The 14,655-nt window shown below is 53.0% G+C and overlaps 1 protein-coding gene across 2 annotated transcripts; it reads right to left on the bottom strand.

Moving 5' to 3' along the window:
- Nucleotides 1–1,489: 1,489 nt before the first annotated feature.
- On the bottom strand, nucleotides 1,490–11,885 carry MAPK13 (mitogen-activated protein kinase 13). 2 transcript variants are annotated; one of them, XM_003278867.4, is made up of 12 exons: nucleotides 10,955–11,885; nucleotides 10,241–10,370; nucleotides 8,961–9,019; nucleotides 5,720–5,828; nucleotides 5,541–5,570; nucleotides 5,058–5,105; nucleotides 4,819–4,933; nucleotides 4,639–4,710; nucleotides 3,117–3,196; nucleotides 2,781–2,859; nucleotides 2,506–2,682; nucleotides 1,490–2,253 (listed from the first exon to the last, which is right to left on the bottom strand). In XM_003278867.4, the coding sequence occupies exons 1-12, from the start codon at nucleotides 11,449–11,451 to the stop codon at nucleotides 2,174–2,176; spliced, it is 1,476 nt and encodes a 491-aa protein (XP_003278915.2). In that variant the 5' UTR covers nucleotides 11,452–11,885; the 3' UTR covers nucleotides 1,490–2,173. The 2 variants fall into 2 exon arrangements, with proteins under 2 accessions (XP_003278915.2, XP_030660114.1); XM_030804254.1 differs by having other exon boundaries at nucleotides 2,160–2,682.
- Between the last annotated feature and the right edge of the window lie 2,770 nt (nucleotides 11,886–14,655).

Raw genomic sequence — 14,655 nt, 5'->3', positions numbered from 1 at the left:
ATTACAGGCATGCACCATCACACCCAGCTAATTTTTGTATTTTTAGTAGAGATGGGGTTTCACCATGTTGGCCAGGCTGGTCTGGAACTCCTGACCTCAAGTGATCTGCCCGCCTCAGCCTCCCTTAGTGCTGGGATTACAGGCGTGAGCTACTGTGCCCGGCCTGTTATTTATTTTTTAGAGCAGTTTTAGGTTGGCAGAAAGTACAGAGGTTCCCACGTACTTCCTCCCCTTCTCTCTCCTCAGTTTTCCTGATGAGTAACATCTTGCATTAGTGTGGCACAATTGTTACAATTTATGAACCAATACTGATACATTATTATTAACTGAAGTCCATAGTTTACTTGAGGGTTCACTCTGTGTTATCCAGTCCTACAGATGGTAACAGATGCACAATAGGTATCCACCATTACAGTATTATACAGAAGAGTTTCAAGGCCTTAAAAATGCTGTCTGGGCCTGCAGGGTGGCTCATGCCTATAATCCCAGCACTTTGGGAGGCCAAAGTGGGAGGATCACTTGAGTCCAGAAGTTCAAGATCAGCCTGGGCAACATAGAGAAACCTTGCCTATACAAAAAAAGAAAAAAAAAATGTTTTAATTAGCCACCTGTAGTTCTGGTGCACCTGGGTGGCACAGACATGTAGTCCCAGCTACTTAGGAGGTTGAGATGGGAGGATGGCTTGAGCCCAGGAGGCTGAGGTTGCAGTAAGCTGTAATTGTGCCACTGAACTCCAGCCTGGGTGACAGAGCCAGACCCTGTCTCAGACAAACAAACAAAAAAAGCTGTCTGAGCCTCAGTTTTAACACCTGTAAGATGAGTGTGAAGCTCCATCTGAAGCCCCCCAGTCTCCTACTGTAGGTTTTTGATTTAGGCCTCCCAACAAAGCAAGTATGACTGAAATCCACCAAATGTCTTGAACTATGGTCTGATATCCATCAGAATCATTAGGCGAGAGGTCCTCATTCAAATGCACATTCTAAGGTCTCAACTCCAGACCTGCTGAGTCACAAGCCCTGGGATGGGGCCCAAGAATCTGCATTTTAACAAGTCCCCTGGTGCACAAGGAAATTTGAGACCCACTGTGCCCCTGACAGCTTGTGCACATGGAAATTTGTTCTGCCAAAGTTTCTCAGATAAAAACAGAGAGGTTCTAGCCACTGTTAGGTCAAAGCTCTGGAGAGCTGTGCCATCTCCCAAAGGGAGCAGAACGGTTTGCCACCAAGCCAGGCAAGAGCCCATTTCTGCCTGTGCAGCTCGCAGTCTCAGAGCCTGCTGTTGTTTCATATCTTGATTGCTTATCACTCACCCAAAATAACCTGAATGCAATCGCACCAGCTGCAGCTCTCTCTGCAACTCCCTTAATTTAGCAGCCAAACACATTTGGTTCCTTCACAGAGCACAAGGCCTCAGCACAGGGTCCAGGAAGGGGCCCCTCCCTCCCAGCTGTCCGTAGTGAGTTGAATCATTTCCCCCTGGAATTCATGTCCACCTGGAACCTGAGAATGTGACTTTATTTGGAAATAGACTATTTGCAGGTGTCATTAATAAGGATCAAGATAAGATCATACAGGATTAGAGTGGGCCCTAAATCCAATGACTTGTTAAAAGAGGAGAGAACAGAAGAGACAGAGACTGGAGTGATGCAGCAATAAGCCGGGGAATGCCACAGACTGCCCACTGCCACCACAAGCTAAAAAGAGCCAAGGAAGGATTCTTCCCCAGAGCCTTCAAAGACACCACAGCCCTGCCAACACCTCCATCCCAGATTTCCAGCCTCCAGAACTGTGAGGGAATCAAGTTCTGCTGTTTCAATCCACCAGGTTTGTGGTAATTCGTTAGAGCATCCCTAGGAAACCAATGCAGCATCACTGCCATAGGCCCCCAGCCTGGCTCAGCGCCCACTCAGCCCCACTCTGGCGGGAAGGAAAGGGCCCCACCTGCAGGCGATTCTCCAGATGGGCAGTTTAACGTGGCCTGTTAGGATCAGAGCTAGTTTCTCCCAACCAACATCTTTGAATTCTGCATCTACTAGGTCCATTTCCCACATGAGAAGGACCCTTCTGTCCTCTGCTTGAAAGGCTGTATTCCAAGAAGGGCTGAGTTTGGTAGTGACAAATAAATACAGGTCCTTGGGCAGTGTGTGGCTGGCAGTGCCATGCGAGATGAGTCCCTACAGCTTCATGCCACTCCGGCGCCGCGAGTCCTTCCGGGCAATGGGGCTGAAGTTCACAATCTCCTTGTAGATGTGCTCTGAGAAAGGCAGCATGGTTTAAGGTGGGTAAGGATGTGCTGTGGCGACAAAGTCCACCCCACTTTAGAGAGAGCATGGAGAGCAAGTCAGCTCAAGGAGAAAGAAGCACCCAGGAGACAATGCCCACCAAGAAGGAGGGGGCAGGAGCCTTAGTGGCAGGTAGGGCTGGCAGAGGCCAGGCACAAAGATGGAGGAAGCAAGGAAGAGAGGCTGCAGGCAGAGGCGAGGAAGCCGGAGGCCCCAGCTCTTACGCTTCCATTCATCCACTGTGAGTTTCTCGTGTTCTAAGGAATCATCAAACGGCTGCTGGGCCTCCGTCTCTTCCTCAGGGTCCCGGAAGGGCTCAAAGAAGGGATGGGTGAGGGCCTGCGCGGCTGTCAGGCGCTTGTCCACGTCTAGCTCCAGCATCTTCTCCAGCAGGTCCGCGGCTGCAGGGGCAGAGCCATGAGCCTCACACCGGGGGCCAGGAGAGGCCGCCCTCTGAGAGGCGCTGAGAGGCCCCTGGGGAGCGGGCTCTGAGACTCACCCTGGGGGCTGGCCCGTGGGAAGAGCTGAGTGAAATCCTTCCTGGGGGTCTGCGGCAGGGACTGGATGTAGGATTTGGCCTGGAAGACAGAAAAGCATCAAACCCCTTACAGCTCTGGCCTCCATGTGTAGAGCAGGGATTTCAGAAAAGCCTCAGAGCAGGGCTGAAGGCTCAGGTCAGGGTCCACGGTGAGATTAAGACAAGAGTGCCTGCCAGGGTAGGAGGATGCTGTGGGAAGGTGCTGGTGAGCCTTCTTCCACAAAGGCCTCCAGCCCGCTGGGCCCACGTCAGGCAAGCACACAGCCCAGGCCAGCCTAGGTCTCATTTACCACCCACCGCTTTGTCGTTCAGCTTCTGCACAAACTCCGTGCCAGGCACCCCGGTCACTTTCAGGATCTGGGTCAGCTGGTCCAGGTCTTGGTGGCAGGTTAAGGCTTAGTCTTGCTCTCCTGGTGGGTCTGAGACTGCCCTTCCCGCGACCCCACCATCACTTCACCCGGGCACCATGGCAACTGATCATCCAGGCTCCAGCCCTGCCTAACCACCTCCTGCTCTCAGGAGGAGGCTTATTCTTCAGGGCTCAGGGCTCTGCAGAGCTTTCCAACATGCCAGGCTGAGGGGGGTCCCTACCCGACAAATACATGTGGACTTCTCAGCCTTCATCCCAGTCACTCTTTTGTTTCCTCGTCTTCTCACCAAAGGCCTGCCCTGCACACACAGGCACTCAGTTAATGTGTGTGGTGCCAAAATGTATTTTCCACACAGTGGTAGAATTTTTCATCATTTTGCTTATATACATTTTTTTTTTCTTTTTGAGACAGGGTCTCACTCTGTCACTCAGGCTGGAGTGCAGTGGCACAGTCTTGGCTCACTGCAACCTCCACCTCCTGGGTTCAAGCGATTCTCCTGCCTCAGCCTCCGGAGTAGCCGGGATTACAGGCGTGCACCACCACACCCGGCTAATTTTTGTATTTTTTGGTAGAGATGGGGTTTGACCACGTTGGCCAGGCTGGTCTCGAACTCCTAATCTCAGGTGATCTGCCTGCCTTGGCCTCCCAAAGTTCTGGGATTATAGGTGTGAGCCACCACGCCCACCCAACATTTTGTTTTTTTGTATTTTTTTTTTTTGAGTTAGGGTCTCCCTCTGTCACCCAGGCTGGAGTACAGTGGCACAATCACAGCTCACTGCAGCCTCAACCTCCCAGGCTCAACCCTCTCACCTCAGCCTCTCAAGTAGCTGGGACGACAGGCGCATGCCACCATGTCTGGCTAATTTTTTCTTTTTCTTTTTTTGTTTGAGACGGAGTCTTGCTCTGTCGCCCAGGCTGGAGTGCAGTGGCGCAATCTCAGCTCACTGCAAGCTCCACCTCCTGGGTTCACGCCATTCTCCTGCCTCAGCCTCCCAAGTAGCTGGGACTACAGGCGCCCGCCACCACGCCAAGCTATTTTTTTGTATTTTTAGTAGATATGGGGTTTCCCGTGTTAGCCAGGATGGTCTCGATCTCCTGACCTCATGATCTGCCTGCCTAGGCCTCCCAGAGTGCTGGGATTACAGGTGTGAGCCACCATGCCCGGCCCATGTCTGGCTAACTTAAAAAAATTTTTAGAGATGGGGTCTCACTATGTTGCCACCTCTGGTCTCAAACTCCTGGGCTCAAACGATCCTCCCACCTCAGCCTCCCAAAGTGCTGGGATTACAGGCGTGAACCACTGCATCCAGCCTTATCTGCATTTACAAATTATTCTACAGGGAGTATGTATCACTCTCACATTAAGAAAAAAAAGGCAGTTATTTAAATAAAGTGTCTGTTGAAGGGAGAATCCCTAGATGGAGTTTGGCTTTTCCAGCAAAGGATACAATCTTTCCCCTTGAACAGAGTTTTCCCTGTCAGCATCTCTGCCATGATACAGCCCACAGACCAGATGTCCACTGCAGAGGGAGGGGGAGTGTCACCTGGACTGTCTGACTGGGGCCCAGTAGTCAGCACCGAGTGACCAGATGGCCCCAGGACCGCCCTCTTAGGCGTTGACCACTGACCCGTCTGGTTGTAGTGCATCCAGCTGAGGATCACCTCGGGGGCCCGGTACCAGCGGGTCACCACATAGCCAGTCATCTCGGCGTCTGCATGTCGCGCCAGCCCAAAATCCAGAATCTATGGCTCAGGGGATAAATAGAAAAGGAACTTGCTGAGGGGAGGAGGCTCTGGGAGTGGCTTCCAGGGGCTTCCCTGGGGGAGGGCCCATCCTGCCTCTGGGCTGAGCCTGCAGCCCACTCACCTTCAGTTCACAGTCCTCGTTCACAGCCAGGTTGCCTGGCTTCAGGTCCTGGGGGGAGGACAGAGAGTACATGCTAGGCTGAGGCAGAGATGGAGCTTGTCCTAGCTCTACCACCACCCAGGGGTGTGACCTCAGCCAGGCCCCTTCCCCTTCTGGGCCTCAGTTTCCTCATGTGTAAAATGAGGGTTGGACTAGGTGTTCTCTCAGGGCCCATCCAGCTCTAAAATGTTCCTGACTCTTGAAGCCTGAAACACTCAGCTCAGGGCTCACTTTGTCTGCAGCAATTCCCCATGAAGTTCCCTGGGACACAGTGACTCTTTTGAGCAGGCCTTCCTGGGCCGTGGCTGGGTCTGAAAACTCCACATTCTGTGCTCCTTGGCAGTGTCCTCTCCCTCCACCTTTCCCACTCCTTGATTGCCAGAGAACCCCATACCCAGGGATGGGACAGGGGCCTCTGAGGACCATGGCAGAGAAAGCACTCACCCTGTGCACGACCCCAGCCGAGTGGATGTACTGTGTGGGAGAGAGAGAAGGGTGAGTCCATGGCCCAGCTTCCACACCAGGCACTTCAGGCTGGCCGACCTGTAACAGTGCGCTCCCTCCAACCTCCCCAAACCTCAGGTCTGGACAGCAAGGCGTCCCCTCTGCCAGTCCCCACCCACCTTAAGGCCTTTGAGCATCTGATACACCAGGTACTGGATCTTCTCCTCACTGAACTCCATCCCCATGATCTTCTGCAGATCTGTCTGCATGAAGGGCATCACCAGGTAGCTGGAAGGCACGAGGGCTTCTTGGAACAGTGCCGGGTCCCACCCAGCCCCAGGTCTGAGCTCAGAGGAGGGGCCTCAGGGCAGAACAGGGGTCATAGAGACGCCCTCCAGTGTGCAAAAACCAACTCCACCTCAGCCAGCCAGATCACCACATGGGCCTCTGGGCTCCTGGCTCCCAGCCTCCCTGTGGCAGGCCGCCCAGCTGGCAGAGCTCGGAGTAAACGCTGCAGTTGGAGCGTGCTCAGGAAAGCCACATGGAACTGTGTTACCACTCTTCAAAGGTACTCTCTCCTTGCCCTTCTCCACATCCCAGGGAAAGCCACAGCCAGGAGTCAGAAACATCTGCCAATATTTCCTTCGGCTTCTGTCCAAATATTTTATCCCTCAGAGGGTCATGCCCATCTGAGATGGCTCCACAAACAAACAATATGTCTACCTTTCCAAGAAGGAAACAATACAACAGTTTCCAGGAGGGTGGAAGGAGGAGATGGGGAGGCTCCTGCAGCCTCTTAGGGGATTGCACAATAGGATAAGGCCAGCAAAATGTAACTGTTGTAGTAACAGCAAAGACCAGGACAAAGACAAAAAATAATAAAAATTATAAAATAGGCCACAGGGCATAGCTCATACCTCCAATCCCAGTGCTTTGGGAGATGGAGGCTGGACAATCGCTTGAGGCGAAGAGTTTGAGACCAGTCTGAGCAACATAGGGACCCCATCTTCCTTCCTTCCTTTCTTCCTTCCTTCCTTCCTTCCTTCCTTCCTTCTTTCCTTCCTTCCTTCCTTCCTTCCTTCTTTCCAGATGGAGTCTCGCTCTGTCGCCCAGGCTAGAGTGCAGTGGCACGATCTCGGCTCACTACAACCTCCGCCTCCCAGGTTCAAGCGATTCTCCTGCCTCAGCTTCCCTGAGTAGCTACAACTACAAGTGCCTGCCAGAACGCCCAGCTAATTTTTATATTCTTAGTGGAGACGGGGTTTTGCCATGTTGGCCAGGCTGGTCTCAAACTCCTGACCTCAGGTGATCTGTCTGCCTCGGCTTCCTAAAGTACTGGGATTATAGGCGTGAGCCACCATGCCCGTCCTGGACCCCATCTTTCAGAAAAAAAAAACAAAAAACAAAAAACAAAAAAACAATTAGCCAGGTGTGGTGGCATGCACCTTTAGTCTTAGCTACTCAAGAGGCTGAGGTGGGAGGATCACTTGAGGCCAGGAATTCGAGATCAGGATGAGTAACATAGTGAGACCCCATCTCTATAAAAATTAAAACTAAAAGCTGGACATGGTGGCATGCATCTGTAGTCCCACCTACTTGTGGGGCTGAGGCGGGAGGATGGCTTGAGCCTAGGAGTTGGAGGCTGCAGTGAACTGTGTTTGTGCCACTGCACTCCAGTCTGGGCAACCCAGTCCTATTTCTAGAATATAAATTTAAAATTTTTAAAAATAAATGTTACCTTAAACAATTATAAAATAGGTTTTTTTTTTTTGTTTTTTTTTTTGAAAGGACATGCTGGAGGCATCTCCAGGAGACTCTGGATTTGGCAGTCCTCTCCTGCCTGACCACACACCTCCCTTGGGGCCCTCTCCATGCCCAGTCCCCTCCTGTGTCTTTCCCCTCCACTTGGGCACCGGTTCTTTCATCTTGGCGACATGCTTCCTGAAGCCTTTCTGTGCTAGAACCACATGCCCTTGACTTTGCTTCTTCAAATGACCACCCCTTCTCCCTCTCTCACCACCAAACTTCTAGAAAGGGCGGTCCACACTCCTGGATTCCACTGCCTTAACTCCCAGTCCTGCATTAACCTGGTTTCTGCTTCCGTCCTACTGCCAGACCGCTCGGCTCAAGGTCACCAGTGAACACCCGACAAACACACCACAACTCCCTTTTCTTCTGATCTAACCTTGCACCAAGTCTGAAACTCCCTCTCAATTCTTTGCTGACTCTCCTCTGCCTCCGATCAGGCCCTCTCAGCTTCTTCCATCTCCTCATCCTCTTGGATCTTCTCTTTCATGTTGATATCTGAATCAATACTATCTTACCACATTCTACAATTATCTGTTCCCGGGTGTCAGCTATAACCCACTGGTGATTATTCCAGCACAAATCCATATCCCTAGCCCAGACCTTCCTCTCCTGAGGTTCATATTTATTTGCAACTGTGATTAAACATTGGAATGTTCACAGGTTCTTTAAAAGTAAAGTGTCCAAAATGGAGTTTGTTATCTTTCCCCCAAGATCTGTTCTTCCTCTACCGTGTATTTCAAGCAGGAACCTGCCCATTCCCCCACCTCTGCCACCTCACTCAGCCACTGCACCCCAACAGACAGAACATTGTGTTGGCCCTGCCTCCCAAATGGGGCCTCAAGTCTGCTCTTGGCATCCCATCACCTCTACTTTAGATCCCTACTTCAGATCACTAACACTGACCTCCAGGCTCTCCCCCTCTGCCCCAGAGCTGCTTCCTGCTCCTTTCTTGCTGCTGCCAGAGTGCATCCCCCAAATCCCATCTGAACACATCACCTCCCTGCTCAAAGTCCCCAGGTCTTGAGGCTGCCTGTGGGCTCAATCCAGATTCAGCTTGACCAAGCCAGCTGCTGGCCTCCACGCGCCACACTGACTTCTCCATCTTGTCCAAATAGTCCAGTCTCATTCAGACACTGCACAGGCAAAGCTAGACATTTTGCAACTAAATGTTCTGGTTCTCTGCCATTCTGTCAAGCACCCCCATCAGCCAGAGGCAGCCAAGGCTTCTTAATCCTTGCTTCATGCTAGAAAGAGCTCCAAGGTCCAGACTCACATCTGTGTCCCCAGGAAAGGTGAGTTGGTTCTAACCCTGTGAGGACTGGCAGATGTGTCTTCATGGTGTTAAAACTGGGTAAAAAGCAACGCAGCTGTGCAGACTGCCCCCTGCCAGGCAAGCACCCCACAAAGTCCTTCCTGCCTCTTCCTGCCTGCCTTTGGCTAAAAGCATCTTTCCAGAGAGAATCACACTTGACAGGCAAAGGCACAGGACTGCCAGGGAAGGAGGCTTTCCCCGCCACACCCGGAATAGAAACCCTAGACCCTCCCCCACCTTGTTCCCCAGCAGCATGTAAGGCCTGCAAATGCCCCAGAACCCAGTGCAGCCCAACTCACAAGTCATGGAAGTTGCGCAGGGAGGAGGCTGGGGTGAAGACATCCAGGAGCCCAATGACCTGGGTAAGAAGTCACCTGTGAGGGCTAGACAGACACTACCTTCTCCTCCCACCTCCTCCTGGGCCCTGGCCATGCACAGAGCCATCCACCACTTCCTAAAACACCACCTCCAGCAGGAGGCATGTCTCCAACCTTCTTGGAAGCAGTAAAAAGGGCAGAGGCCTAGAGGAATCCCCTGGATTTGGAGGGAGTTTGCAATAAATCATGACGGAGAGTCAGGCTGGGGAGAAGGGAAGGTGGGGAGAATGATGTGTGCCCATTTCTCTCAAGTCTGGTGTCAGGGCAAGCAATGCAAACCCACTCTCGACTCATGTAGGCAGCAGGAAAGCATAAGGGAAGGGTGGAAGGGAAAAAGGAGGGAACAGGGAAGGAGCTTTTCAGCCAGCAAACTCCCTGCCCCTGACCTTGGGTCTCCAGCCACATCCATCCTTGCCTGCCACAGGGCTGGTTCAGAGCCAAGGGCAAGATCACCCTGGCTGGAGGCTGTAGGGGAGGGGTTTGCTGGAGAAGGATGGGCTTAAAATGTACATAACATTTTGAAATCATTCTTTGAAATGTCTGCCCTCCAATCTAGGTATCCTGCAGCAAAGCCTGGCTGCCAGGCCCTGAGCTGGGCCCCTGATTTTCCCGGCTGCTTCTATCAGACAAGACAATCTGATGGTCATGTGCTCAGACCTGGTGCCTTGCTGCCGAGATTGAAACCCCAGCTCTGCTACTGACTAACCATCTAACCAGTGAGCCTTGCTATGCTTTAGTTTCCTGTCTGTGACATGTGGGCAATAGTACTCATATGTCATGAGGACTAGACAAGTCAGTGTATACAGAGCTCTTAGAACATAGGAAGTGCTCAATATGTGTACATTGCTGATGTTATCAGGGTCACGTGGACACAACACTAACTAGGATTCCAGTCCCAGCTGGCCACAAGCTCTCAGACATGGAACCAATTACAAAGTTCCCCTGTGCCAATTTCCTCTGTAGGATAAGACAGTCTGTACCTCACCAAGTGCATTCTGCCAAAAATACCCTTTGACCTCTTCCTGGAAAGTGGGCAGGGAAGGTCCCGGCATCCCCTCCTTTCAATAGTGAGGCGAGAGGCACCATCAGGGGAGCAAGGAAGAGACTGTCCCGAGCTCTCCATACCGGGAGGCCCCGCCTGCGCCCGCCCCTGACTCCCCAGGGCAGCCCCCGCCCCCCTCCCCGGGGCAGCCACCACCTACGTTCTCATGCTGCATATGCTTCAGCAGCAGCAGCTCCCGGTAGGCGCGCTTGGCGAAGATCTCGGACTGAAAGGGCCGGCTCAGCTTCTTGATGGCCACCTTCTCTCCTGACCGCTTGTCGATGGCCGAGCTGTCGGGCACAGGCCGGTCAGCAGGCGAGGCTCTCCTCCTGGGCCGTATCTCCCAGACCGCCCTGATCCCTCCCACTGGGCAGCTGGGTTGAGAGGGGACTATGCCCACCACCTAGAATATGGGGGAGCCGCGGGACGCAGGGCAGGGAGTAGGAAGCCAGGCAGGAGCTGAGAGAGGGGCACAGCGCCAGGGGCAGCAACGTCTCATTGCGACGGGATCCACGGCAGCGCAGGAGTCTCACTCTCTCTGCAACTTGGCGAGCCACCTCCCTCTCTTGGGGCCTCGGTGTACTCGTCTGTAACAGTGAGGATCTGCCCGATGAACTCCGGGGTCTTGCAAGTGTACAGTCCTGGAGAACCAGGCGCAGTCCCAACTCAACTCACAGAGACCTCACTCAGCCACTCGGTGAGAAAAGGGAGATGGCGGCTGGGTGGCCCCGGGGAGGGCGCTGGGCCTTGAGGTCCGCGGTCAAGATGCCGCTGGCGAGGGGCCAGCCCACGGCGGGCTGGGCGGAAAGGGGAGAGCACGGCGTCCGCCCCGCCGCCCCCTGCCCCCCGCCCCCCAGCGGCCCGGGGGTCTCACCACACGGCGCCATAGGCCCCGCTGCCGACGTGCGTCGGGGACACGTAGGTCTTGGGCAGCTCCCAGGCGGTCTTGTTGACGTCCTGCTTGTAGAAGCCCTTTTTCCGGATGAGGCTCATCCCGGGCACCCGATCTCGGCGAACCCGGCGTGGCGGCTGCTTTCGCGGCCCAACGGGCTCCCAGCGCCCCGACCCCCACTGCGCCCGCCCCGCGCCGCCCGCTCCTCCCCCGCGCGAGGGCGGGGACCCCGGGCCGCGACGCTCCCACCTGCCGGCTCGCCCAGGTGCGCCGGGGCCGCCACGCCCGGGCCTGTCCAGCCCTGCGCTCCCGCGCTTCCGCCCGGCCCGACGGAGCCACCGCGGCAGGTGCGGCCCAGGCACGGGGTCCGGGCTGCCCAGCGGGACCCCGGTGCCCGCCCGGGCCAGCGGCGGGGCTGGTGGGTCCAAGCAGGAGCGGGGAGGCAGCGCTTCCCAGCTCCCTCCAGCCCCGGTCTCCATAGGAAGAGCTCCCCGTGACCGTGAACACACAGGAAAGCAAAACAAAACCCCACAACCTCTTCATTATGGAAAATGTCAAACATACAGGAAAGAAGTGAACAGAGTAAGCCAGCGCTTCTCACACTTGAGTGTGCTCAGGAATCCCCTAGGCATTTTATTTGATTAAAATACAGATCCTGACTCAGTAGGTCTGGGGTGGAGCCGAGATTCTGCATTTCTAGCCAGCTCCCAGATCTGAGGCTTCTGAACCACATCTGATAGGAGGTTCTAATGAACCCCCGTGACCCCAATTCCTCAGCAACCGCAACTCATAATCAGTTTTATTTCATCCACATTCCTCTCCTACCATCGTTTTGAAGCAAAACCCAGGCGTCATATCATTTTATTCATAAATATTTTTGTATCTCTAAAAGGTAAGATTTTTAAAAGTACATATCCACAATACTACATATACACATAATACTATATATATATATACACAATACTATATATATACACAATACTATATACATATATACACAATACTATATATACTATATATACACAATATTATATATATACTATATATACTCTATATATACTATATATATATACACTATATATATACTCTATATATACTATATATATACACTATATATATATATTTTTTTTTTGAGACTCTGTCGGAGTGCAGTGGTGCGATCTCGGCTCACTGCAACCCCCACCTCCCGGGTTCAAGCAATTCTCTGCCTCCGCCTCCCAAGTAGCTGGGATTACGGGTGCCTGCCACCACGCCCGGCTAATTTTTGTATTTTTAGTAGAGACGGGGTTTCACCATCTTGGCCAGGCTGGTCTTGAACTCCTGACCTCGTGATCCACCCACCTCGGCCTCCGAAAGTGTTGGGATTACAGGCGTGAGCCACCACGCCTGGCCCACAATACATTCTTAAACCTAAAATTAATAGCACTAATTCTATAATACCAAATATCCATGCAGGTTCAAATGTGCAGGATTTTTGTTTGTTTTTGAGATGGAGTCTCACTCTATCACCTAGGCTGGAGTGCAGTGGCGCCATCTCATCTCACTGCAACCTCCGCCTCCCAGGTTCAAGCAATTCTCTTGCCTCAGCCTCCCTAGTAGCTGAGACTACAGGTGCACACCACCACTCCTGGCTAATTTTTGTACTTTTAGTAGAGACGGGGTTTCACCATGTTGGCCAGGCTGGTCTTCAACTCCCGACCTCAGGTGATCTGCCCACCTCAGCCTCCCAAAGTGTTTGGATCACAGAAGTGAGCCACTGCACCTGGCCCAAATGTGCAGTTTTGAACACAGCTTCGGTAGACTTCCTAAGGCTCTATAAGGACAATGACTAATTGGGGCCCTTGCCACCTGTCTGGTGGCCTGTGAAGCCTGATGGAGATTCTATGCTCAAACCACAAAGGCCTCTGAGGAGCAAGGTGGGGAGGTGGGGGGAGGAAATGGCTGCAAGGGCTCTAGATGCCCAGCCTGACTTGTCCAACCCCTCTCTGGCCCAGGCATGGGGCTGTGGAAGGGGCAGGGGCCACCTGCTTCACTTTGTCAAAAAGAGAGAAGGTCTATTGAACGAGGAGAGAAACTTGCTAGGGGCTTACGGCAAGCTGTGGGTCCACACTAGGGAGTCTGCAGCCCCCAAACTCTGTGCCCCAAACCCTCCCGGGCAGACCTGCAGCCTCAGGCATGGCCTGGAATATCATTCTGAGGTGAGGGTGGGGTGCCGGCATCACACAACAACACCCGCCATTATTTCAGTCAGGCAATCTGTCTTTTTCATTTCTGGCACATGGCAATAGATCAGCAAATGTGTGGAGAATGAATGGAGGAGTCAGCCCATTAGATGTAAAAGAGTCATTTAATAAACACTTGTGTTTGCCATGTGCCAGTCATTAAGTGTTTTATATAACTCACTTAATCCTGCTAAGAGGCCTATGAGTCAGTACTATGATTATCCTCATTGTAGAGATGACGAACCCGAGGTACAGAGAGGCTAAGTAATTTGCCCAAGGTAACACAGCTGGTAAGGGCAGAGCTGGGTGAAAGCAAGTACAGCCTGGTTCTAGAGTCCCTGCTCTTGGCAGCGAGGCTATGCAGTGGCCTAGAGTTGAGAGAATTGCTCCTCAAAGGAAATGGCCTTGCCCACATCATAAAGACATGTCTACTGATCCAACCGTGTCTCCCTCAGTCCATCCTGCCCTGGGGTATCTGATATTTTCCCCAGCCTTTTCCCTCCCCCACCCCCTACTCTGGCCCTGAGACCCCATGGGAGCCTAAGGAACGGGGTTGTTTGCCTGTGAGTGCTGCAGGAGTTTTGGACCTTTGGGATCAGTGGCACCAGTGCAAGGTACCTTGATTCTGAAGTTGGGGTGGGGTCCTGGAAGGCAGATTTTAGGCTGGACGCAGGCAAAAGAGAGTAAGTGACCTCAGAGATTCAGGTTTTCTTCTGGTTTGAGGATCCAGTAAGGAAAGGGGCTAGGAGGTGGCACCAGGTCAGGATGGCGCCTCTCTGCTGCACGTCTTAAACACCTGAGTGGGGCAGAGGTGAGCCCAGGAAGGTGGGGATACCAAGGACGTGCTCGTTGCCCAAGTGGGTGCGATCTTCCGAGGGCACGAGTGGCCACTCTGGCTGTGGCTCCGGATGCTCTTGAGCAAGGGTCAGGAAGTGACTCAGGCCTCCAACTCTGCTGACACTGACCCCTACTCTGGGCCTGACTGGCCCTGCATTACTCAGCAGCCAGGCAGTCTGGGAGGGAGTCCTTGGAGGATCCAGCTGGGGAGTCATGAAAGGGAGGGGAGGAGGAGAGGGTCACTCAGGTCATCCTGTATACCCTGCCTCTCCAGCCTGAGGCTTTTTTGAGTTCCAAGGGCCCTTTGCTCTTCTCCTCTCCAGACACCAACCCAAGGTTGTCTTGTTGGTTTCTGCCCTATGAGCGTGGAGGCAGGGATTCAGGAAACTAGCTTTGGAATGAGGCCTGAATTTACATCCCTTCTCTGTCATCACCAGCTGTGTGACCTTGGGCAAAGTTTGGTGCTCTCTCTGAGCTTCAGTGTCCTCCTTGTGAAATGGGGATAATATTAAAGTATGGCAAGCATATTGAAAGAGCTTTAGGATTGTATTATTTCAAGTACATATTCCTCACAACAACCCAATGAGGTAGGAACTTTCAATGCCTCCAACCAGAGAAACACAT

The sequence above is a fragment of the Nomascus leucogenys genome, chromosome 22a (assembly GCF_006542625.1).
Source record: "Nomascus leucogenys isolate Asia chromosome 22a, Asia_NLE_v1, whole genome shotgun sequence".
NCBI lineage: Eukaryota > Metazoa > Chordata > Mammalia > Primates > Hylobatidae > Nomascus > Nomascus leucogenys.
This window is presented reverse-complemented; position numbering and strand designations above follow the sequence as displayed.